General features: G+C 37.8%; 1 protein-coding gene across 4 annotated transcripts in view; it reads left to right on the top strand.

Moving 5' to 3' along the window:
• The first annotated feature begins 3,179 nt into the window (after positions 1-3,179).
• LOC119304371 overlaps positions 3,180-26,900 on the top strand; it is a 38,787-nt gene continuing 15,066 nt past the window's right edge. The window contains exons 1-7 of one of the 4 annotated variants that reach the window (XR_005148222.1): positions 3,180-3,771; positions 3,873-3,938; positions 7,248-7,758; positions 11,736-11,785; positions 16,152-16,662; positions 20,843-20,892; positions 25,258-25,768. Coding sequence is in view for 1 of the 4 variants with exons in the window: in XM_037581556.1 (XP_037437453.1) it covers positions 3,180-3,771; positions 3,873-3,938; positions 5,833-5,959; positions 7,441-7,758; positions 8,472-8,664; positions 9,337-9,357 (1,317 nt within the window). In the remaining 3 variants the exon portion in view is untranslated. Of the gene's footprint in view, positions 3,772-3,872; positions 3,939-5,832; positions 5,960-7,247; positions 7,759-8,471; positions 8,665-9,336; positions 9,358-11,735; positions 11,786-16,151; positions 16,663-20,842; positions 20,893-25,257; positions 25,769-26,900 lie in introns of those variants that run through there. The other 3 variants (XR_005148224.1, XR_005148223.1, XM_037581556.1) reach the window with 3 other exon arrangements.

The following is a 26,900-nucleotide window of genomic DNA, read 5'->3' as shown; positions in this document are numbered from 1 at the left end:
CCCTTGGATTGTGCTTTAAGATTTGTCTAGCTTTTCTTTTTTCTGTCATGTTTTGCTGGTGGTATTGAGCTGTTTGGATTCGATTCCTATTTGGGTCAGTCGATTTCCTTCTTGGGCTGGATTTTGGTGGGCGCATGCTTTTTTTCATGTGTTTGCTTTTGTTTTCTGCGCGTGTATGCTTTAATTTTTTATTTTTCAGTTGAGTTTTTTTTACGTGTGTTTTCAGATGTTGAGTGCGTGAAAATGTATAGATGCAAGTACTACATGTACAAATACATTAGAGTATGAAGACTTCACTCTTATATATTTATTCTACATATCATAAAAGTGTATTTTTTGTGCTAATTGTGTGGAAAATTTTGTTTTTTTTTCATTTTATATATTCTTTAAGGGTAATACCAATGCTAATTGTTTTGTGCTATTTTTTGCTAATTAAATACATTTTTCTATTGTTATGTGTATCTATGCATGAAAGTACTATACAATATGTGTGTAAATTATACTAGACTGCTAAAGTTGCATTAAAATGTGTGTATTCGCTGCATATTATAAAAAATGCAATTTCAGTGCAAAGTTGTGTGCAAGTTTTTTCTTTAATCTCTTTCTTCTTAAGAGTAATACCAATGTCACTAATTTATTCTCTCTTAGAAAATTTATTTCTTTTATTATGTCTAGTTCTTAATTCATTTCCTGTTTTTAAGGACGATACCAATGCCACTTATTCATTCCTTGTCTAAAAATTTCATTTCTATGTAAAACTCACTATAATGTGTTTATTCTTACATAACTAAAAAAATTAGAATTTATGTTTAAATTATGTGCAAATTCCATCATTTTGTTAGTTCCTTTCTTTTTAAAGGGTGGTACCAATGCCACTATACTTCATTTCTTCTTAGAAAAAAATTATTTTTATTTTTGTGTTTGTAAGTAAGTATACACGCAAGTATGATACACCGTGTGTGTAAATTATAGTAGAAGCAAAAATTGCATTGTATACACTTACTTTTGCCATATTAGAAAACTGCAATTTTAGGGCATACTTGTGTGCAAGTTAGGTTTTTATATTTTCTTTCTTCTTAAAGGGTTTCATTCTTACATAGAAAACTTCATTATTCTGTTTTAGTTTCAGTTTTTGTAATTTGTTTTCTTAAAGGGTTTCATTCTTCCATAGAAAACTTCACTATTTTGTTTTCGTTTTTTATTTTCTTTCTGCTTAAAGTGTTTCATTCTTCCGTTGGAAACTTCATTATTTTGTTTTTTTATTTTATTTCTTCTTAAAGGGTTTCAATCTTTCCTAGGAAATTCATTTTGTTCTTTCTTCTTAAAGGGTTTTATTCTTCCCTACAAAAAATCATTATTTTGTTTTCATTTTAATTTCTATTTTATTTTATTTTGTTTCTTTAAGGTAATAACTTTATTTTTGTATATTATAACAAAGCGCAATTTCTGTGTAAATTGCGTGTCAAGTTTGCCATTGCTTGTTTTATACTGCCTTTCTTCTGAAAGGGTACTGCCAATGTTCAGTTTATTTATTTATTTTCTTTCTTCTTCAAGGGTAGTATTAAAGGTCAATGATTCATTTTAGCTGAGAATACTTCATTATTATGATTTTTTTGCTTCTATGTTTTTGTTTCTTATTTAAGGGCATTATTACCTCCACTAATTCATTTCTTCTGAGAAAACATCTTTTTTGCAAAAGTTCCACTAACATATATTTATTCTTGCATATTGTAAAAAAGACAAAATTTCCTTACATATCGTGTGCAAGTTTTATCATTATTTATTTTGTTTTTGAGGGGGTGGTGGTGGCGAGGTGTACGGTTGATGGTGTAGGAGTGCAACTTGCTTGACTCCTCGGCTCAACGACAAGAGCAGGCATACAAAGGAGCATCCAAGGATACATTTTTTTTGCGAAATTCCAAGCATACAATTATTACGTACCACAAAATAGTTTGGATGAAAAGGAGGACAATTGTATCATGTGTCCATGCATATGCATGCAGAATGCATTATGCGTACATGCATGCATAGATACATGCATGCATATCATGCACGCGTGTGAAATGTGTGCATGCATAGCGAATCAGGCTGGAATGAACCGGCTACTATACACAAGTGTTGTTTGTCGACTGACCCAAAAATAAGAATCAGTCGACTTACACGTAGTCGCTCCCAAAAAAAAACACTTCCATGTGCAGTGGGAGGGGTGGGGCCGGCTCAGATGCGGCGCGGGACGGGAGGGGGAGGCAGTGTAGGAGAGATGCGGCATTTATTCAGCCGCCCAGCGGTGGAGTAAATATAGGAGAAATTTAGGGCGCAAGTAAAAGTTTTACTCACATACGGCAGATAAGGGATCAGTTAGGTCCCGGTTAGAGGAGTGAAACCGCATTTTTACTCCTCTAACGGGTTATAAGGGATTGTTTAGAAATGCCCTAACATGCAATATGTTCGAGACAAAACAACGACAATATGCGAACGTTAGCAAGATTGATACGACTCAACTCATTGGACAATCCACAAACCCTAGAGATGTCAGGGGCCCCCTTTTGAGATCACACCCGGCATATGAAGACAATAATTAAAGAGCTGGAAGAAAAATGAGCACGGTGTTAGCTCTTTCTGAGGGCCTGAACCTGTATAGAACTTGTCTCCCATGTGTTACCATCAAGCTCTGCCCTGAACAAACATCGCCGGGGAAAAATAAGGGACGACTGTACCTGAAGGTTCGAGAAGGACCACGATGGTGTTCGTGACTTGTCCAGGATGTCCGCTTGTTACGCTCGGCGTGATGACTTGCAATGTTCATCAATAAGATGTCGGCTTGGTACGTGACCACTCGGCAAAGTCGTCGCCCGAGTAGAGGGTTTGTTTTGTTTGAGGCCTGAGGCTGGACGCGCTTGCTGGCGGTCTTGACACGGCCGGCGGGTCTAGCTAGCAAACGAAGGATCAGGGCTTGCGGTCTTGGCACGGGTCATGCATGTTGGCTCTTGTTTTGTTTTGTCTCTGTTGTACGTAGTACTACACTAGGTAGGCCTAGGAATGTGAGTCGAATGGGAGGGCGACGTGAGAGATGCACGGCGGCCGTTCCGGGATAAGGCCTAGCATTATTAATCTTCCTCCTCCTGCCACGCCCGGAGTACCTCTCTCGTAGTGGTCGGACGCTGGCCAGCGAGTGAACTATGCCGCCGCTGGCCGCCCTGCTCCTCCTGCTCTGGGCCGCAGCCTCCTCGGCCTCCGCCGCCAGCTTCACCTGCGCCAAACCGAGCACATGCCGATCCGCCGTCGCCTACGTCGTCCCCAACGCCACCACCTACGAGCAACTCGCTTCCCGCTTCAGCCCCACCGCCACCCTTCACCACCTCCTCGCCGCCAACCAACTCCCGCCCCACACCGACACCAGCCAAGCCATTCCCGCGAAAACAGCCGTGCGCATCCCCTTCAGGTGCCGCTGCGCCGGCGGCCTGGGCCAGTCGGACCTGGATATGTACACCGGCGGCCGTGGCGATGACTACTTCATGGAGGTCGTCACCGCCAACAACGTTGCCGCGGGCAAATACTATGGGCGGAGGCCGCTGCCCTGCAGCAGCGACAAGGTGGACGGCTCCCACGTGATGCACCTTGCCTATGTGATCGTCCGCGCAGGCGACAATATCTCCCAGATCGCCGCCAAGTATGAGCTGCGGGAGTCAACGCTGCTCAGGATCAATAATATCACTAGCAGCCAGCTGCTGATTCGCCAAGGCCACATTCTTGATATCCCGCTATTCCAAGGTACGGACGTGTACGTGTCTATTTAATTTATATACTTTCTTAATAGTCTCTAATCATTTGATTAATTAATTTGCTGCAACTAAGTACCTTACTTGACCCAGGAATGGGCACATGGTCCAGGGTACATTATAACTCAGCACATAGGAAAAGAAGATTGCAGGGTGGAGGTATGCCAACTTACTCCGAAACTCGCTCCAAATAGTGAGATCTCTTCCACTAATATAATCAGAGGAGATACTATTAGTCCTCAAAACTCTACTGCATCTTCTGCACTAATCCTTGTTTGGCTCAGAGGCCGCATATGATCTCTGGTTGAAATGATCTAGACAGCGAAATTGTTCGTCTCTATGAGGAGCAGAAAGTTCATATTGAGCACTCTTTTCCATTTGAGGCCAGATTTAGGACGTTTTAAAACAAATCAACATTGATTGTCAATGCAAGACTCTTCGAGCTTTGACGTAACTCGCGTCTTTGGATAACAACATGTCTTCTGGTTGCTGGTTCATGTTGTGATGATATTTTATAGCAAAACAAACACGAAAATATGAAAGTTTCAGAATGCCAAAACGTATGATATAGCCAACCAATCTCTCCATCTAAGAGTCTACCATCCACTAATACATCAAGTGTTTGAATATCGATAGGAAATTGCCCAAAGGTGATGTACACATGTGTGCTTTTGCGTTGTGCCGGGCCCAGGGTTTGGGTTACTCGGATGTAATCTGGTTACTTCCAGTAATCATGTTTCCTAAGCACCCCGGTCACCAAGTCTCGAACACAAAACCAGATAATTAGGAGGGTAGATGAACAGAGGGGCCATACCGCTGCGTTACCACCAATGTTATGCCCTGTCGGATTTTTAAAGCTAATTTAAGGTTTCTGAAAAAATGAATTCCAATTTCATTTGAATATTTTGGGCGGTAATTGCCCGGTAACCGTGGTAATCATAAATACCAACCCTCCACCCCACTACCCCCAAGTAAAAATATCATCCGGTAACCAAAACCGTGGTTGTGCCCCGCCTCGCTTGAAGCATTTTTTAAAGGGGGCATATCCTGGGCTCTGTATCAAAGCGATGCACATGGTCATTTTATTGCAACATAAACTCAAGAGTATTATACTTCATGGATCATATAAAGTGGATAAAGAAATCACCTGCCAGAATAGAACAAACATAAAGTGCCTATGTATCATCTATTCTATTAATGGACCACCATCCACCCTGGTTGAAGATATCTTGTGCGACCGTCTCCAGACATCTCCAAAAAATATCCAAAGGCTCCAGCTGCTCCACAAGAATGAGATAGGACCATAAACGGATGCAGTACATAGTCTTGTTAAAAATAATGTCATTCTGTCCAACACGAAATTGAGATTTATGTTTTTGCTAACCCCATGTCACCAATTCCCAAACATATTTGTGATATTTGTTGGTGGAGGTAAATTATATTTTGTATGAACTATCCTCCAAACAAGATGAGGAAAAAGGACATGCAAGGAGCAAATGCTCAATATATACATCATAGTCGCAAAAGCAACACTTTCCAGACACATTACAATTTTTCTTACCAAAACCATCCCATGTAAGAACCACATGAAATCTTAGTCATCAATGACACTTTTAGTTTCCACATGTATTTACGTAAAAATCTAGTATGGCCATTCATAAGGTCCACACACATAGGTTTCACAGTAAAGGTTCCTAAGGCTATCAGATTCCAAACAAACCTATAATGGTCATCAGAAAGATGAATCATCGTCAACCACTAACTAAGTGTAACCAAGCAGTTCATTTATCACCAGTTAAGTTCTGTTTAACTGGTGAGGTTTGTTTGGCATCGACGAAATTGAGTATTCAACGTCACTACGGATAAAACAGTCGAAACCGAAACATTTATTTGTTGCGTCCTTACCACGTATCTTCCCAAAAATCAGTACTAGTACCGTTTCTAATAGTAAAACCCCATCTTACTAAAGAACTCCTCTTTGACTCTCACGAGTCCTATCCAGAAAGGAGAATCAACAGGTTTAGATTGCTTGCTAGATTCCCTCCTCATTTAGATTTTAACTGGACAAAAACTCTCCCTGTTTCCAAAGTATGGAACATTCTTAAGGATATTGGGGAAGAATCATCTGTTGTTAACAGGTGTTCCATCTCCCTCATGCTTACCATGTTAAAGTTCCACATGTATGTTCTCTTAGTATTACCTACGTAGATGCAACCCAAGGGTTTTGAACTCCAGAAGCCTCCAAAAAAAATGTTACGGAGATTGGTTTTCACTCCACAATTCTTATCATTTATGTGAAAAAAGAACAGGAAAGCTCCCTTAGTGGCCACCAAGGTTAATAGAAGTGAGAGGTTGAAGAAGTTTTTTTTTGAGAAACTAGGTTGAAGAAGTTGTCTAATGGTTACAGAGCAAAGAATGTTTTGATAAAAATTGCCTCGCACTTGATTCTTGTACCCCATATCTTAAAAGAAAAGTGGTCCAAAATCTATGTAATAAATTTGCACGTGCCAATGGTTGCCTCTTACAACAGTATCATAGGCAAACTGCTATCATGTCAGTGCAGTTAAGGAAGAAACATGTTGATGTTGTATATTATTTAACATACAAAATTTGCACAATCTCATAGGAGAACAAAGCTGATAACCCGATCAAATGAAGGAACAAACACTAAAACCATTAAATCAAACTCACTTGGAAGATCTCACCATTCTTGGTTCTCGTGTTGTTGGATTCTGCGGAACCACATGAATCCTTAGAATGGGACTCCAATTAAGCTCTTTTGTCTTGAGATTTTGAGAGGAGTTTCACTTTGGAGAGAAAGTACAACTGAAGTCGTAGTATTAAGACGTGTTCAGCAAGGCATAGTTATTGTCTATCATTGGACTCTATGGTAGAACCCGTTGGCGAGGCATGATAGGGGGTGGTTTACTCTATGACGGATGTCAGCTGTTCGAGTCCGCTCATCTTGAGCCCGTGAACTTAGTGGACACTTTGATAGCACCAAATTTTGTCGAGTCGGCGTTTTGATCTATACTTTCCTATTTCTGGACTTCAATAAGATCCTTGCATGTAGTAGTAACTTATGATGGCATAGCCTTAACGTTAACAGCGAGGTTCATAAGTGGAAAGACTTGCGGTGGATACCCAGACACCCAGTGATGAGGCAGGTGTAGCAAGTTAGGAAATGCTTCGGGCTATTGAAAATAAACATAGATCCAGAGATTCGAAAATAGGACAAGCTTATAAACTAAATGTTGAATGCATGGGTAGGCAAGACACAACCTAGCGAACTGAAACATCTTTGTAGTAAAGGAAAATAAAGAAATTGCGATTAATACATACTATGAGTGTATACAGTAGTACTAATTAATACTCACGTAAAATTTTCGATTGGAATTGCTAGAACTTTTTTTTTACCTTGAACTGAGCACCTTTTATTTAGTAATATACTTCCTTAATTTCTTTCAGGGGATCCTGGGGTTACGACATCAAAAGTAATTAACATTGTAAAAGTAGTTGTACCCGTTCTAAGCGTTCTTGTGTATCTCGTTACAACATGGTGTTACTGGAGAAGCGCACGCAATTCCCTCTCGTCAGGGGCGAATGGCTTTATGGAATTCAGTTATAGTGATCTAGCTTGCGCCACGAACAGATTCTCCAGAGATGCTCTTCTTGGAGAGGGTATGTTCGGAGCAGTATATAAGGCGACGTTCAAGGGCCAGGAAGTGGCCGTGAAGAGAATTAAAGCAGAGGGAAAGCTTGAGGAATTCCATCGCGAGCTCCAGACAGTTGGTAACACGAGGCACGAGAATCTAGTTGACCTCAAAGGATGGTGCGGCAAAGTCAGAGTGATCGATGGCAAGACTTGGTGGAAAAGGGTTATCAAGGTTGAACTCTTCCTCGTCTTTGAGTTCATATCTAATGGCGACCTTGAACACCACCTACACAACAACGACCAAGTTCTATCATGGGACAAAAGGTATGTATTTGGAGCAACAAAACTGAATTTTAATGATTTTTTATGATTTATCTAATGGAACTGATTCTGTCTTTTACATTCTGGTACATGCATTTTCCCGAAAACCTGGTCAAAATATTGAATTAGTTAGTGCCAAGGGTGGTGGGAGAGGAAGTGCATAAGTCAAACACCATAAGGAACACTATTAAGCTTTTATCTCTCGCTCTTAACATGTATAATTTTTTGAAACAAAATTATTATGCAAACCTTAGCTTCTCCTCCATTCATCTCAAACCAGCTTTAATTGAAAGTCAAACTATCGTAAGTTTCACATAGATCATATGAAAACACTAACATTTATGGCACCAAATTAGTGTATTACATTTATCATAAAATTTATTTTTATAATAAATCTACTCGATTCCATGGATATTGGTATATTTTTGTGTAAACTTAGTAAAACCTTTAGATATTTTGAATTTCCCCCAAAAAATTGAATTGTGGAGATATTAAGGGATGAGATAAAAGTAGCTAAAGAGTTATAACAGAAAGAGAAATTTTTACGTTGAATGAAAATGATCTCAGCTCCAGCATTGCCCCGCATGAACACCACATGCGGTACTAGCTTAATCTTCTATAGTACGTCTCACCATCTAAGATATGAAAAAACTATATTGTTAAGCTTCCTCTTGCTATGTTGATTCATAAAAAGTCTTGATTACTTTGTTCACTAGAGAAACTAATTCTTTCATGTCTCTAGTGCTCGGTTACATTTATGGTGTTACATACTGTCATATTGATACATGGAATGTTATTATCGAATATTTCACATTCACTACAGAAAAACTCATTTGTCGAGTGCTTTTTAAATGGCACTCGACAAAGGAGATCTTTGCCAAGTGTTTTCTGACAAACAATAGTAAAAAGGTAAAATAAAAAGAAATACACTCAACAAAGGTGGGGGACACATGTTCCGCCCATCGTGGTTGACGGGAAGGAGGCGATCAGTTAGCTCTGTTGAGTGCTCCCGGTTTGGCTCTCGGCAATTTTGTTTAATTCCATATCCATGGCATCGATCATGATAATGTGGCCACATTTTTTGTATAGAGGGCAGCTTTCCATCTGAAACAATATTGCCAAAACAAGTTTCTAACTTTTTGTCACAAAAAATATTTTTATATTTTCTAAGTTCCAAAAAATGCTGCCTCTCCAATTTTCACACAAAGTAGACTATATTAGATGGACAATTCACAACTATTAAGAATTTTCTCGCTTTCTATCTATTTTCGCCCATTTAAATGAGTTTTGGCCAATATTCCGAAAGTAATTCAAATTTGAACTAAAAGTATGTTCTAGTGTAGTCCAATTTTTCCGAAAAAATCATTTTTCTGTGTCTAAGTAGGATTCTATGCGATACAAAAACATGGTGTTGAAAGATCTAGGCCCTTGCAATGAATAGTTTCACCGATGATACTGACCCCCATTATGAAAAAAATGAAGAAAAAAATATAATGCTATACTTTCACATGGAGTTGTTTTATGTGTACTTAGTGGTTAGGAAAAATGATATAAATGGATTTTGACATAAAAAACTTTCAGAAAATGGACTACCATGTATGAACATTCATGACTTTCAAGCCAAATGCCCATGTCATGCACATATCCATGGCATTGTTCATGAAAATGTGCCCATATTTGGCTCAAAGGTGCATATTTTGATGCCAAACAATAGTGCCAAGATGAGTTATATATATAAACTGCGCGTGCGCGCATAATGGTTTATTATACGCTCCGGCTTAATCACGCAACCCGCCAAGCCAGCCAACCCACGCACACCATCCACCACTTTCCTAATTTGATGGTAATGCTTACTACTATTCGTAGTAAAAGTGCTATGCCATTTACTATGTGCCATTTTGACGGTAATGCTTACTCCCATTTGTAGTAAAGTGCTACTCCCTCCGTCCTTTAAAGAGGGTACTTCCACCTTTGTTGGAAAGTCAAACTTTTTTATGTTTGACCATATTTCAACAATAATACATCAATATTTACGCCATTAAATTAGTAGCATTAGATTCATGATAAAATATATTTTCATCATATACCTATTTGGTTTCATAAATATTGATATTTTTTTGCACAAACCCAGTCAAACTTTGAGATAGTTTGACTACCCAACAAAGTTGAAAGTACACTCTTTAAAGGAGGGAGGGAGTATGCCATTTACTATGTACTACTAGTGCTACAGGTTTGATCGTAATGCCCTTTTTACTTTCTAGTAAAGGTGTTATATCCTTTACTATTGTCCGAGATTCGATCGACCCAGCCAATGCACACAGTAATAAAATTGATCATTATGGTTATCTAGTTACGAGCTATAATGCAAAACTGGTAATCGTACGCTCGGGTCACACTAATCAACCCCACCTCCACACGCTTCGGCAATTGATGGTAATATCGCTTGTAGAAATGGATTTAATTCAGTTACCACTCCCACCGCCGACCTCCGCCCCGCGGGGTTCTATTTGCTAATGACAGTAAAAAGGTTAGAAATATGGTAATGGAACAAATAGCTTTACGAGATTGCATGCAACCGCACTACACCCAACGTCTTGTACCATTATGCATGGTAAAAGAACTGGCACATATGGTAACGGACTAGATCTATTACGAGATATATTACGAGATGCCGCACACCACTCCTTAATTCTCTGACATAAAATGGTAGCTTTTGTGCAACCAGTAACCCAATAAATTATGTTACTATACTTTACATGGTTGATTACCATGTGTGATTGGCGCAGACAAGTAATAAAGCAAAACTATGCTGAGATGATGAACCATCACAAGCACACGGTAATCAAATTAATATTTTACTACATTTTCCATGGATGATTACTATATGTAATCAGGAGGACGCATATAATAAAAAAATTGTGGCAGAGCGGTGAACCATTGCTGCAGCCAGTAACCGAATTAATTCAGTTACTATATCCAACATGGCTGATTACTAGTAGGTGGAAGAAAAATTGGAGGCCAAGGCACTAGCCACGCGCATGTTTTCTGGTTGGTTGCGCATTGGACCTTCCCCGTGTGCTAGGTTGAACTTCAGCTAAAAGATGTTCAAATGGGGCTCGCTATATACCGTTGGAAAGCTATGGACACGAGTATCATGACCCAAATTAAAATTTTGGCAAAATGTAAGTGGTTTAAGAGCAGTTTTGAAAATCGTTTTTTCTTCGTACAAAAAACGTGAATCATATTTTTGATCACATTTTAAAACCGTTTATCGGAATGAGGCAAATAATATGGTATTGGAAAGCTGCTGCAAAACCGCTCCTTCCACACGTTGAAAGATTTCTCTAATTCCCTACGGTTAAAGAGTAATTCGGAAAATCGTAGAATTTCGCAAACGGAACACCCGAGTTCGTATTTTCGATGTCACTTTTAAACGGCTAATCTAATTGAGGCAAATAATATGGCGTTGGAAAGCTTATGAAAATGCGCAAATTTTTCATGTTAAAAGTTTTTCTAATTTTGAACGGTTTAAAAGTAATTTAGAAAACGGTACAAGTTCCACCGAGTTCGTACTTTCGAGCTAATTTTTTAACTGTATGTCCAAATGCAGCAAATAATATGGCGTTGGAAAACTTGAAGAAATGCGAAACTTTTTGTATATATTGTTTCTCCTAATTAATTACGGTTATGTCAGTTTTGAAAATGGCTAAAAACGTATTTTTACCGTAATTTCTACAAACTTTATCGGAATGGGCAAATAATATACCACTGAAAAGCTACGAAAAATGCGAAACTTTTTCATGTTGATGGTTTTCTCTGATTCCTAGCCGTTTTCAAGTAATTTCAAAAACAGAGAGATCATGCGTTCTGCCTTTATCGCGAAACAGATTCTTCGAAAATGCACCGATTGAACAACCTGAACTTCTCGGCGCGCGTACCTGAACTTCACTCTGTTTTTAACGTGATTTTTTTGCTCGTAGGTCTCCATCCACTGCTCGTAACTCTCCATCCATTCACCGGAATTGAGCAGGTGATATACCGATGGGAAGCTGCTGTAAGCACGCAAGTTTCCCGTGTTGATCATCTTTTCATACTCGCAACGATTTTAAAAGTTTTTCATCTAAAATTCATTCAGCGTAGTAGTTGAACTTCCTGCTGTTTTCACGTTGAACTTCTGTGACGTATTTTTGTTTGTAATTTTCTCATCCATTCGTTAGTGTTACACAAATAATATTCCTTTTGCACAAACGTCTCTCATAATAATTTTTTTAACTTTCTCCGACCGAGGACTTGAACTTACACAAATGATATTCCTGTCGTTTTAAGGTAAATTAAAAAATGGCGAGATCATGATTTATGCGTTCATCGCGAACGAAAATGCACTGTATGAAGTAGTTGAACTTTTGGGGCATGTTTGTTTGAACTTCACTCTGTTTTTTGACGTGCTGTTTTTTGCACCGCGTGAAGTAGTTGAACTTCTGGGACATTTCTGGTTGAACTTCACTCAGTTTCACTTTATTGTATTTTTATTATATGAAATACACACCATGTAGTACGTGAACTTCCGATCGTTATCACTCTGAACTTCTCTCTGGTTTGAGAGAATTATTTTAAAACACAAAAAATAACATATATTTTTTTGTATTTTCGACATCTAAATACACGGTGAAGCTCTCTCACAAGAATTTTTTAAACTTTTCCTCGCCGAGCACTTGAACTTCTAGCTACCATTTTTTTCGTATATGAGTTGTTTTTAAAAGTGCAAAAAATAGCTTGTGTTTTTTATTTTTTTAACAGGTAAATCCTATGTTTTAATAAACTCCGAACTTCTCTGTTATTTCAATTTGAACTTCACCTTTTCATATTTTGAGTAAAGAATTGTATTCAATTTTTATATGGAAAAAATCGAACATGGAAATACAAGGTGAACCTCTCTCGCAAGAATTTTTGAAATTCCCCGGACAGAGCACTTGAACTTCTGTCAACAAACTTTTTAAGCTTTTATTTTTCTATACTTCTATTCTCACCTGAAATGCATTCCTTGCAGTACTTGAACTTCTCACTGTTTTCACTACGAACTTCTATCACATTTTTGTGTATATGTCGAATTACACATAATTGGAGGTCCGACGTCATTTTTTGTCATTTTTAAAACATGTAATTGGATGTCGGACATCCCACAATATAAATTCGGAACCATGCACGGGGGTGCACGTGAACTTCTTGCAACAAAACTGAGTTTTTTATATTCTTCGAACTTCTATGTTATTTCAAATTGAACTTCACATTTTTATTTTTTAGTAAAGAATTCTTTTTGATTTTTATATATACTTCAAATCTGACTTTTTATCCAATTTTTATATTCTTCGAGCTTTGACGTAACTCGCGTCTTTGGATAACAACATGTCTTCTGGTTGCTGGTTCATGTTGTGATGATATTTTATAGCAAAACAAACACGAAAATATGAAAGTTTCAGAATGCCAAAACGTATGATATAGCCAACCAATCTCTCCATCTAAGAGTCTACCATCCACTAATACATCAAGTGTTTGAATATCGATAGGAAATTGCCCAAAGGTGATGTACACATGTGTGCTTTTGCGTTGTGCCGGGCCCAGGGTTTGGGTTACTCGGATGTAATCTGGTTACTTCCAGTAATCATGTTTCCTAAGCACCCCGGTCACCAAGTCTCGAACACAAAACTAGATAATTAGGAGGGTAGATGAACAGAGGGGCCATACCGCTGCGTTACCACCAATGTTATGCCCTGTCGGATTTTTAAAGCTAATTTAAGGTTTCTGAAAAAATGAATTCCAATTTCATTTGAATATTTTGGGCGGTAATTGCCCGGTAACCGTGGTAATCATAAATACCAACCCTCCACCCCACTACCCCCAAGTAAAAATATCATCCGGTAACCAAAACCGTGGTTGTGCCCCGCCTCGCTTGAAGCATTTTTTAAAGGGGGCATATCATGGGCTCTGTATCAAAGCGATGCACATGGTCATTTTATTGCAACATAAACTCAAGAGTATTATACTTCATGGATCATATAAAGTGGATAAAGAAATCACCTGCCAGAATAGAACAAACATAAAGTGCCTATGTATCATCTATTCTATTAATGGACCACCATCCACCCTGGTTGAAGATATCTTGTGCGACCGTCTCCAGACATCTCCAAAAAATATCCAAAGGCTCCAGCTGCTCCACAAGAATGAGATAGGACCATAAACGGATGCAGTACATAGTCTTGTTAAAAATAATGTCATTCTGTCCAACACGAAATTGAGATTTATGTTTTTGCTAACCCCATGTCACCAATTCCCAAACATATTTGTGATATTTGTTGGTGGAGGTAAATTATATTTTGTATGAACTATCCTCCAAACAAGATGAGGAAAAAGGACATGCAAGGAGCAAATGCTCAATATATACATCATAGTCGCAAAAGCAACACTTTCCAGACACATTACAATTTTTCTTACCAAAACCATCCCATGTAAGAACCACATGAAATCTTAGTCATCAATGATACTTTTAGTTTCCACATGTATTTACGTAAAAATCTAGTATGGCCATTCATAAGGTCCACACACATAGGTTTCACAGTAAAGGTTCCTAAGGCTATCAGATTCCAAACAAACCTATAATGGTCATCAGAAAGATGAATCATCGTCAACCACTAACTAAGTGTAACCAAGCAGTTCATTTATCACCAGTTAAGTTCTGTTTAACTGGTGAGGTTTGTTTGGCATCGACGAAATTGAGTATTCAACGTCACTACGGATAAAACAGTCGAAACCGAAACATTTATTTGTTGCGTCCTTACCACGTATCTTCCCAAAAATCAGTACTAGTACCGTTTCTAATAGTAAAACCCCATCTTACTAAAGAACTCCTCTTTGACTCTCACGAGTCCTATCCAGAAAGGAGAATCAACAGGTTTAGATTGCTTGCTAGATTCCCTCCTCATTTAGATTTTAACTGGACAAAAACTCTCCCTGTTTCCAAAGTATGGAACATTCTTAAGGATATTGGAGAAGAATCATCTGTTGTTAACAGGTGTTCCATCTCCCTCATGCTTACCATGTTAAAGTTCCACATGTATGTTCTCTTAGTATTACCTACGTAGATGCAACCCAAGGGTTTTGAACTCCAGAAGCCTCCAAAAAAAATGTTACGGAGATTGGTTTTCACTCCACAATTCTTATCATTTATGTGAAAAAAGAACAGGAAAGCTCCCTTAGTGGCCACCAAGGTTAATAGAAGTGAGAGGTTGAAGAAGTTTTTTTTTGAGAAACTAGGTTGAAGAAGTTGTCTAATGGTTACAGAGCAAAGAATGTTTTGATAAAAATTGCCTCGCACTTGATTCTTGTACCCCATATCTTAAAAGAAAAGTGGTCCAAAATCTATGTAATAAATTTGCACGTGCCAATGGTTGCCTCTTACAACAGTATCATAGGCAAACTGCTATCATGTCAGTGCAGTTAAGGAAGAAACATGTTGATGTTGTATATTATTTAACATACAAAATTTGCACAATCTCATAGGAGAACAAAGCTGATAACCCGATCAAATGAAGGAACAAACACTAAAACCATTAAATCAAACTCACTTGGAAGATCTCACCATTCTTGGTTCTCGTGTTGTTGGATTCTGCGGAACCACATGAATCCTTAGAATGGGACTCCAATTAAGCTCTTTTGTCTTGAGATTTTGAGAGGAGTTTCACTTTGGAGAGAAAGTACAACTGAAGTCGTAGTATTAAGACGTGTTCAGCAAGGCATAGTTATTGTCTATCATTGGACTCTATGGTAGAACCCGTTGGCGAGGCATGATAGGGGGTGGTTTACTCTATGACGGATGTCAGCTGTTCGAGTCCGCTCATCTTGAGCCCGTGAACTTAGTGGACACTTTGATAGCACCAAATTTTGTCGAGTCGGCGTTTTGATCTATACTTTCCTATTTCTGGACTTCAATAAGATCCTTGCATGTAGTAGTAACTTATGATGGCATAGCCTTAACGTTAACAGCGAGGTTCATAAGTGGAAAGACTTGCGGTGGATACCCAGACACCCAGTGATGAGGCAGGTGTAGCAAGTTAGGAAATGCTTCGGGCTATTGAAAATAAACATAGATCCAGAGATTCGAAAATAGGACAAGCTTATAAACTAAATGTTGAATGCATGGGTAGGCAAGACACAACCTAGCGAACTGAAACATCTTTGTAGTAAAGGAAAATAAAGAAATTGCTATTAATACATACTATGAGTGTATACAGTAGTACTACTTAATACTCACGTAAAATTTTCGATTGGAATTGCTAGAACTTTTTTTTTACCTTGAACTGAGCACCTTTTATTTAGTAATATACTTCCTTAATTTCTTTCAGGGGATCCTGGGGTTACGACATCAAAAGTAATTAACATTGTAAAAGTAGTTGTACCCGTTCTAAGCGTTCTTGTGTATCTCGTTACAACATGGTGTTACTGGAGAAGCGCACGCAATTCCCTCTCGTCAGGGGCGAATGGCTTTATGGAATTCAGTTATAGTGATCTAGCTTGCGCCACGAACAGATTCTCCAGAGATGCTCTTCTTGGAGAGGGTATGTTCGGAGCAGTATATAAGGCGACGTTCAAGGGCCAGGAAGTGGCCGTGAAGAGAATTAAAGCAGAGGGAAAGCTTGAGGAATTCCATCGCGAGCTCCAGACAGTTGGTAACACGAGGCACGAGAATCTAGTTGACCTCAAAGGATGGTGCGGCAAAGTCAGAGTGATCGATGGCAAGACTTGGTGGAAAAGGGTTATCAAGGTTGAACTCTTCCTCGTCTTTGAGTTCATATCTAATGGCGACCTTGAACACCACCTACACAACAACGACCAAGTTCTATCATGGGACAAAAGGTATGTATTTGGAGCAACAAAACTGAATTTTAATGATTTTTTATGATTTATCTAATGGAACTGATTCTGTCTTTTACATTCTGGTACATGCATTTTCCCGAAAACCTGGTCAAAATATTGAATTAGTTAGTGCCAAGGGTGGTGGGAGAGGAAGTGCATAAGTCAAACACCATAAGGAACACTATTAAGCTTTTATCTCTCGCTCTTAACATGTATAATTTTTTGAAACAAAATTATTATGCAAACCTTAGCTTCTCCTCCATTCATCTCAAACCAGCTTTAATTGAAAGTCAAACTATCGTAAGTTTCACATAGATCATATGAAAACACTAACATTTATGGCACCAAATTAGTGTATTACATTTATCATAAAATTTATTTTTATAATAAATCTACTCGATTCCATGGATATTGGTATATTTTTGTGTAAACTTAGTAAAACCTTTAGATATTTTGAATTTCCCCCAAAAAATTGAATTGTGGAGATATTAAGGGATGAGATAAAAGTAGCTAAAGAGTTATAACAGAAAGAGAAATTTTTACGTTGAATGAAAATGATCTCAGCTCCAGCATTGCCCCGCATGAACACCACATGCGGTACTAGCTTAATCTTCTATAGTACGTCTCACCATCTAAGATATGAAAAAACTATATTGTTAAGCTTCCTCTTGCTATGTTGATTCATAAAAAGTCTTGATTACTTTGTTCACTAGAGAAACTAATTCTTTCATGTCTCTAGTGCTCGGTTACATTTATGGTGTTACATACTGTCATATTGATACATGAAATGTTATTATCGAATATTTCACATTCACTACAGAAAAACTCATTTGTCGAGTGCTTTTTAAATGGCACTCGACAAAGGAGATCTTTGCCAAGTGTTTTCTGACAAACAATAGTAAAAAGGTAAAATAAAAAGAAATACACTCAACAAAGGTGGGGGACACATGTTCCGCCCATCGTGGTTGACGGGAAGGAGGCGATCAGTTAGCTCTGTTGAGTGCTCCCGGTTTGGCTCTCGGCAATTTTGTTTAATTCCATATCCATGGCATCGATCATGATAATGTGGCCACATTTTTTGTATAGAGGGCAGCTTTCCATCTGAAACAATATTGCCAAAACAAGTTTCTAACTTTTTCTTACAAAAAATATTTTTATATTTTCTAAGTTCCAAAAAATGCTGCCTCTCCAATTTTCACACAAAGTAGACTATATTAGATGGACAATTCACAACTTTTAAGAATTTTCTCGCTTTCTATCTATTTTCGCCCATTTAAATGAGTTTTGGCCAATATTCCGAAAGTAATTCAAATTTGAACTAAAAGTATGTTCTAGTGTAGTCCAATTTTTCCGAAAAAATCATTTTTCTGTGTCTAAGTAGGATTCTATGCGATACAAAAACATGGTGTTGAAAGATCTAGGCCCTTGCAATGAATAGTTACACCAATGATACTGACCCCCATTATGAAAAAAATGAAGAAAAAAAATATAATGCTATACTTTCACATGGAGTTGTTTTATGTGTACTTAGTGGTTAGGAAAAATGATATAAATGGATTTTGACATAAAAAACTTTCAGAAAATGGACTACCATGTATGAACATTCATGACTTTCAAGCCAAATGCCCATGTCATGCACATATCCATGGCATTGTTCATGAAAATGTGCCCATATTTGGCACAAAGGTGCATATTTTGATGCCAAACAATAGTGCCAAGATGAGTTATATATATAAACTGCGCGTGCGCGCATAATGGTTTATTCTACGCTCCGGCTTAATCACGCAACCCGCCAAGCCAGCCAACCCACGCACACCATCCACCACTTTCCTAATTTGATGGTAATGCTTACTACTATTCGTAGTAAAAGTGCTATGCCATTTACTATGTGCCATTTTGACGGTAATGCTTACTCCCATTTGTAGTAAAGTGCTACTCCCTCTGTCCTTTAAAGAGGGTACTTCCACCTTTGTTGGAAAGTCAAACTTTTTTATGTTTGACCATATTTCAACAATAATACATCAATATTTACGCCATTAAATTAGTAGCATTAGATTCATGATAAAAATATATTTTCATCATATACCTATTTGGTTTCATAAATATTGATATTTTTTTGCACAAACCCAGTCAAACTTTGAGATAGTTTGACTACCCAACAAAGTTGAAAGTACACTCTTTAAAGGAGGGAGGGAGTATGCCATTTACTATGTACTACTAGTGCTACAGGTTTGATCGTAATGCCCTTTTTACTTTCTAGTAAAGGTGTTATATCCTTTACTATTGTCCGAGATTCGATCGACCCAGCCAATGCACACAGTAATAAAATTGATCATTATGGTTATCTAGTTACGAGCTATAATGCAAAACTGGTAATCGTACGCTCGGGTCACACTAATCAACCCCACCTCCACACGCTTCGGCAATTGATGGTAATATCGCTTGTAGAAATGGATTTAATTCAGTTACCACTCCCACCGCCGACCTCCGCCCTGCGGGGTTCTATTTGCTAATGACAGTAAAAAGGTTAGAAATATGGTAATGGAACAAATAGCTTTACGAGATTGCATGCAACCGCACTACACCCAACGTCTTGTACCATTATGCATGGTAAAAGAACTGGCACATATGGTAACGGACTAGATCTATTACGAGATCTATTACGAGATGCCGCACACCACTCCTTAATTCTCTGACATAAAATGGTAGCTTTTGTGCAACCAGTAACCCAATAAATTATGTTACTATACTTTACATGGTTGATTACCATGTGTGATTGGCGCAGACAAGTAATAAAGCAAAACTATGCTGAGGTGATGAACCATCACAAGCACACGGTAATCAAATTAATATTTTACTACATTTTCCATGGATGATTACTATATGTAATCAGGAGGACGCATATAATAAAAAAATCGTGGCAGAGCGGTGAACCATTGCTGCAGCCAGTAACCGAATTAATTCAGTTACTATATCCAACATGGCTGATTACTAGTAGGTGGAAGAAAAATTGGAGGCCAAGGCACTAGCCACACGCATGTTTTCTGGTTGGTTGCGCATTGTTAGGCCAGAGCGTAGAATAAGCGCATTGCGCTCAGGCTCACTTCAGCGCACCTATATATATATATATATATATATATATATATATATATATATATATATATATATATATATATATATATATACACACATAAACACTATTCTGATCACGGGATCAGAATAATATTCTGATCACAACATGAACTTCCCGAGTAACGCGCCTGACCTTCCCCGTGTGCTAGGTTGAACTTCAGCTAAAAGATGTTCAAATGGGGATCGCTATATACCGTTGGAAAGCTATGGACACCAGTATCATGACCCAAATTAAAATTTTGGCAAAATGTAAGTGGTTTAAGAGCAGTTTTGAAAATCGTTTTTTCTTCGTACAAAAAACGTGAATCATATTTTTGATCACATTTTAAAACCGTTTATCGGAATGAGGCAAGTAATATGGTGTTGGAAAGCTGCTGCAAAACCGCTCCTTCCACACGTTGAAAGATTTCTCTAATTCCCTACGGTTAAAGAGTAATTCGGAAAATCGTAGAATTTCGCAAACGGAACACCCGAGTTCGTATTTTCGATGTCATTTTTAAACGGCTAATCTAATTGAGGCAAATAATATGGCGTTGGAAAGCTTATGAAAATGCGCAAATTTTTCATGTTAAAAGTTTTTCTAATTTTGAACGGTTTAAAAGTAATTTAGAAAACGGTACAAGTTCCACCGAGTTCGTACTTTCGAGCTAATTTTTTAACTGTATGTCCAAATGCAGCAAATAATATGGCGTTGGAAAACTTGAAGAAATGCGAAACTTTTTTGTATATATTGTTTCTCCTAATTAATTACGGTTATGTCAGTTTTGAAAATGGCTAAAAACGTATTTTTACCGTAATTTCTACAAACTTTATCGGAATGGGCAAATAATATACCACTGAAAAGCTACGAAAAATGTGAAACTTTTTCATGTTGATGGTTTTCTCTGATTCCTAGCCATTTTCAAGTAATTTCAAAAACAGAGAGATCATGCGTTCTGCCTTTATCGCGAAACAGATTCTTCGAAAATGCACCGATTGAACAACCTGAACTTCTCGGCGCGCGTACCTGAACTTCACTCTGTTTTTAACGTGATTTTTTTGCTCGTAGGTCTCCATCCACTGCTCGTAACTCTCCATCCATTCACCGGAATTGAGCAGGTGATATACCGATGGAAAGCTGCTGTAAGCACGCAAGTTTCCCGTGTTGATCATCTTTTCATACTCGCAACGATTTTAAAAGTTTTTCATCTAAAATTCATTCAGCGTAGTAGTTGAACTTTCTGCTGTTTTCACGTTGAACTTCTGTGACGTATTTTTGTTTGTAATTTTCTCATCCATTCGTTAGTGTTACACAAATAATATTCCTTTTGTACAAACGTCTCTCATAATAATTTTTTTAACTTTCTCCGACCGAGGACTTGAACTTACACAAATGATATTCCTGTCGTTTTGAGGTAAATTAAAAAATGGCGAGATCATGATTTATGCGTTCATCGCGAACGAAAATGCACTGTATGAAGTAGTTGAACTTTTGGGGCATGTTTGTTTGAACTTCACTCTGTTTTTTGATGTGCTGTTTTTTGCACCGCGTGAAGTAGTTGAACTTCTGGGACATTTCTCGTTGAACTTCACTCAGTTTCACTTTATTGTATTTTTATTATATGAAATACACACCATGTAGTACGTGAACTTCCGATCGTTATCACTCTGAACTTCTCTCTGGTTTGAGAGAATTATTTTAAAACACAAAAAATAACATATATTTTTTTGTATTTTCGACATCTAAATACACGGTGAAGCTCTCTCACAAGAATTTTTTAAACTTTTCCTCGCCGAGCACTTGAACTTCTAGCTACCATTTTTTTCGTATATGAGTTGTTTTTAAAAGTGCAAAAAATAGCTTGTGTTTTTTATTTTTTTAACAGGTAAATCCTATGTTTTAATAAACTCCGAACTTCTCTGTTATTTCAATTTGAACTTCACCTTTTCATATTTTGAGTAAAGAATTGTATTCAATTTTTATATGGAAAAAATCGAACATGGAAATACAAGGTGAACCTCTCTCGCAAGAATTTTTGAAATTCCCCGGACAGAGCACTTGAACTTCTGTCAACAAACTTTTTAAGCTTTTATTTTTCTATACTTCTATTCTCACCTGAAATGCATTCCTTGCAGTACTTGAACTTCTCACTGTTTTCACTATGAACTTCTATCACATTTTTGTGTATATGTCGAATTACACATAATTGGAGGTCCGACGTCATTTTTTGTCATTTTTAAAACATGTAATTGGAGGTCGGACATCCCACAATATAAATTCGGAACCATGCACGGGGGTGCACGTGAACTTCTTGCAACAAAACTGAGTTTTTTATATTCTTCGAACTTCTATGTTATTTCAAATTGAACTTCACATTTTTATTTTTTAGTAAAGAATTCTTTTTGATTTTTATATATACTTCAAATCTGACTTTTTATCCAATTTTTATATTCTTCGAGCTTTGACGTAACTCGCGTCTTTGGATGACAACATGTCTTCTGGTTGCTGGTTCATGTTGTGATGATATTTTATAGCAAAACAAACACGAAAATATGAAAGTTTCAGAATGCCAAAACGTATGATATAGCCAACCAATCTCTCCATCTAAGAGTCTACCATCCACTAATACATCAAGTGTTTGAATATCGATAGGAAATTGCCCAAAGGTGATGTACACATGTGTGCTTTTGCGTTGTGCCGGGCCCAGGTTTGGGTTACTCGGATGTAATCTGGTTACTTCCAGTAATCATGTTTCCTAAGCACCACGGTCACCAAGTCTCGAACACAAAACCAGATAATTAGGAGGGTAGATGAACAGAGGGGCCATACCGCTGCGTTACCACCAATGTTATGCCCTGTCGGATTTTTAAAGCTAATTTAAGGTTTCTGAAAAAATGAATTCCAATTTCATTTGAATATTTTGGGCGGTAATTGCCCGGTAACCGTGGTAATCATAAATACCAACCCTCCACCCCACTACCCCCAAGTAAAAATATCATCCGGTAACCAAAACCGTGGTTGTGCCCCGCCTCGCTTGAAGCATTTTTTAAAGGGGGCATATCCTGGGCTCTGTATCAAAGCGATGCACATGGTCATTTTATTGCAACATAAACTCAAGAGTATTATACTTCATGGATCATATAAAGTGGATAAAGAAATCACCTGCCAGAATAGAACAAACATAAAGTGTCTATGTATCATCTATTCTATTAATGGACCACCATCCACCCTGGTTGAAGATATCTTGTGCGACCGTCTCCAGACATCTCCAAAAAATATCCAAAGGCTCCAGCTGCTCCACAAGAATGAGATAGGACCATAAACGGATGCAGTACATAGTCTTGTTAAAAATAATGTCATTCTGTCCAACACGAAATTGAGATTTATGTTTTTGCTAACCCCATGTCACCAATTCCCAAACATATTTGTGATATTTGTTGGTGGAGGTAAATTATATTTTGTATGAACTATCCTCCAAACAAGATGAGGAAAAAGGACATGCAAGGAGCAAATGCTCAATATATACATCATAGTCGCAAAAGCAACACTTTCCAGACACATTACAATTTTTCTTACCAACACCATCCCATGTAAGAACCACATGAAATCTTAGTCATCAATGATACTTTTAGTTTCCACATGTATTTGCGTAAAAATCTAGTATGGCCATTCATAAGGTCCACACACATAGGTTTCACAGTAAAGGTTCCTAAGGCTATCAGATTCCAAACAAACCTATAATGGTCATCAGAAAGATGAATCATCGTCAACCACTAACTAAGTGTAACCAAGCAGTTCATTTATCACCAGTTAAGTTCTGTTTAACTGGTGAGGTTTGTTTGGCATCGACGAAATTGAGTATTCAACGTCACTACGGATAAAACAGTCGAAATCGAAACATTTATTTGTTGCGTCCTTACCACGTATCTTCCCAAAAATCAGTACTAGTACCGTTTCTAATAGTAAAACCCCATCTTACTAAAGAACTCCTCTTTGACTCTCACGAGTCCTATCCAGAAAGGAGAATCAACAGGTTTAGATTGCTTGCTAGATTCCCTCCTCATTTAGATTTTAACTGGACAAAAACTCTCCCTGTTTCCAAAGTATGGAACATTCTTAAGGATATTGGGGAAGAATCATCTGTTGTTAATAGGTGTTCCATCTCCCTCATGCTTACCATGTTAAAGTTCCACATGTATGTTCTCTTAGTATTACCTACGTAGATGCAACCCAAGGGTTTTGAACTCCAGAAGCCTCCAAAAAAAAATGTTACGGAGATTGGTTTTCACTCCACAATCCCTATCATTTATTTGAAAAAAGAACAGGAAAGCTCCCTTAGTGGCCACCAAGGTTAATAGAAGTGAGAGGTTGAAGAAGTTTTTTTTTGAGAAACTAGGTTGAAGAAGTTGTCTAATGGTTACAGAGCAAAGAATGTTTTGATAAAAATTGCCTCGCACTTGATTCTTGTACCCCATATCTTAAAAGCAAAGTGGTCCAAAATCTATGTAATAAATTTGCACGTGCCAATGGTTGCCTCTTACAACGGTATCATAGGCAAACTGCTATCATGTCAGTGCAGTTAAGGAAGAAACATGTTGATGTTGTATATTATTTAACATACAAAATTTGCACAATCTCATAGGAGAACAAAGCTGATAACCCGATCAAATGAAGGAACAAACACTAAAACCATTAAATCAAACTCACTTGGAAGATCTCACCATTCTTGGTTCTCGTGTTGTTGGATTCTGCGGAACCACATGAATCCTTAGAATGGGATTCCAATTAAGCTCTTTTGTCTTGAGATTTTGAGAGGAGTTTCACTTTGGAGAGAAAGTACAACTGAAGTCGTAGTATTAAGACGTGTTCAACAAGGCATAGTTATTGTCTATCATTGGACTCTATGGTAGAACCCGTTGGCGAGGCATGATAGGGGGTGGTTTACTCTATGATGGATGTCAGCTGTTCGAGTCCGCTCATCTTGAGCCCGTGAACTTAGTGGACACTTTGATAGCACCAAATTTTGTCGAGTCGGCGTTTTGATCTATACTTTCCTATTTCTGGACTTCAATAAGATCCTTGCAAGTAGTAGCAACTTATGATGGCATAGCCTTAACGTTAACAGCGAGGTTCATAAGTGGAAAGACTTGCGGTGGATACCCAGACACCCAGTGATGAGGAAGATGTAGCAAGTTAGGAAATGCTTCGGGCTATTGAAAATAAACATAGATCCAGAGATTCGAAAATAGGACAAGCTTATAAACTAAATGTTGAATGCATGGGTAGGCAAGACACAACCTAGCGAACTGAAACATCTTTGTAGTAAAGGAAAATAAAGAAATTGCGATTAATACATACTATGAGTGTATACAGTAGTACTACTTAATACTCACGTAAAATTTTCGATTGGAATTGCTAGAACTTTTTTTTACCTTGAACTGAGCACCTTTTATTTAGTAATATACTTCCTTAATTTCTTTCAGGGGATCCTGGGGTTACGACATCAAAAGTAATTAACATTGTAAAAGTAGTTGTACCCGTTCTAAGCGTTCTTGTGTATCTCGTTACAACATGGTGTTACTGGAGAAGCGCACGCAATTCCCTCTCGTCAGGGGCGAATGGCTTTATGGAATTCAGTTATAGTGATCTAGCTTGCGCCACGAACAGATTCTCCAGAGATGCTCTTCTTGGAGAGGGTATGTTCGGAGCAGTATATAAGGCGACGTTCAAGGGCCAGGAAGTGGCCGTGAAGAGAATTAAAGCAGAGGGAAAGCTTGAGGAATTCCATCGCGAGCTCCAGACAGTTGGTAACACGAGGCACGAGAATCTAGTTGACCTCAAAGGATGGTGCGGCAAAGTCAGAGTGATCGATGGCAAGACTTGGTGGAAAAGGGTTATCAAGGTTGAACTCTTCCTCGTCTTTGAGTTCATATCTAATGGCGACCTTGAACACCACCTGCACAACAACGACCAAGTTCTATCATGGGACAAAAGGTATGTATTTGGAGCAACAAAACTGAATTTTAATGATTTTTTATGATTTATCTAATGGAACTGATTCTGTCTTTTACATTCTGGTACATGCATTTTCCCGAAAACCTGGTCAAAATATTGAATTAGTTAGTGCCAAGGGTGGTGGGAGAGGAAGTGCATAAGTCAAACACCATAAGGAACACTATTAAGCTTTTATCTCTCGCTCTTAACATGTATAATTTTTTGAAACAAAATTATTATGCAAACCTTAGCTTCTCCTCCATTCATCTCAAACCAGCTTTAATTGAAAGTCAAACTATCGTAAGTTTCACATAGATCATATGAAAACACTAACATTTATGGCACCAAATTAGTGTATTACATTTATCATAAAATTTATTTTTATAATAAATCTACTCGATTCCATGGATATTGGTATATTTTTGTGTAAACTTAGTAAAACCTTTAGATATTTTGAATTTCCCCCAAAAAATTGAATTGTGGAGATATTAAGGGATGAGATAAAAGTAGCTAAAGAGTTATAACAGAAAGAGAAATTTTTACGTTGAATGAAAATGATCTCAGCTCCAGCATTGCCCCGCATGAACACCACATGCGGTACTAGCTTAATCTTCTATAGTACGTCTCACCATCTAAGATATGAAAAAACTATATTGTTAAGCTTCCTCTTGCTATGTTGATTCATAAAAAGTCTTGATTACTTTGTTCACTAGAGAAACTAATTCTTTCATGTCTCTAGTGCTCGGTTACATTTATGGTGTTACATACTGTCATATTGATACATGGAATGTTATTATCGAATATTTCACATTCACTACAGAAAAACTCATTTGTCGAGTGCTTTTTAAATGGCACTCGACAAAGGAGATCTTTGCCAAGTGTTTTCTGACAAACAATAGTAAAAAGGTAAAATAAAAAGAAATACACTCAACAAAGGTGGGGGACACATGTTCCGCCCATCGTGGTTGACGGGAAGGAGGCGATCAGTTAGCTCTGTTGAGTGCTCCCGGTTTGGCTCTCGGCAATTTTGTTTAATTCCATATCCATGGCATCGATCATGATAATGTGGCCACATTTTTTGTATAGAGGGCAGCTTTCCATCTGAAACAATATTGCCAAAACAAGTTTCTAA

The sequence above is a fragment of the Triticum dicoccoides genome, chromosome 5A (genome assembly GCF_002162155.2).
Source record: "Triticum dicoccoides isolate Atlit2015 ecotype Zavitan chromosome 5A, WEW_v2.0, whole genome shotgun sequence".
Lineage (NCBI taxonomy): Eukaryota > Viridiplantae > Streptophyta > Magnoliopsida > Poales > Poaceae > Triticum > Triticum dicoccoides.
This window is presented reverse-complemented; position numbering and strand designations above follow the sequence as displayed.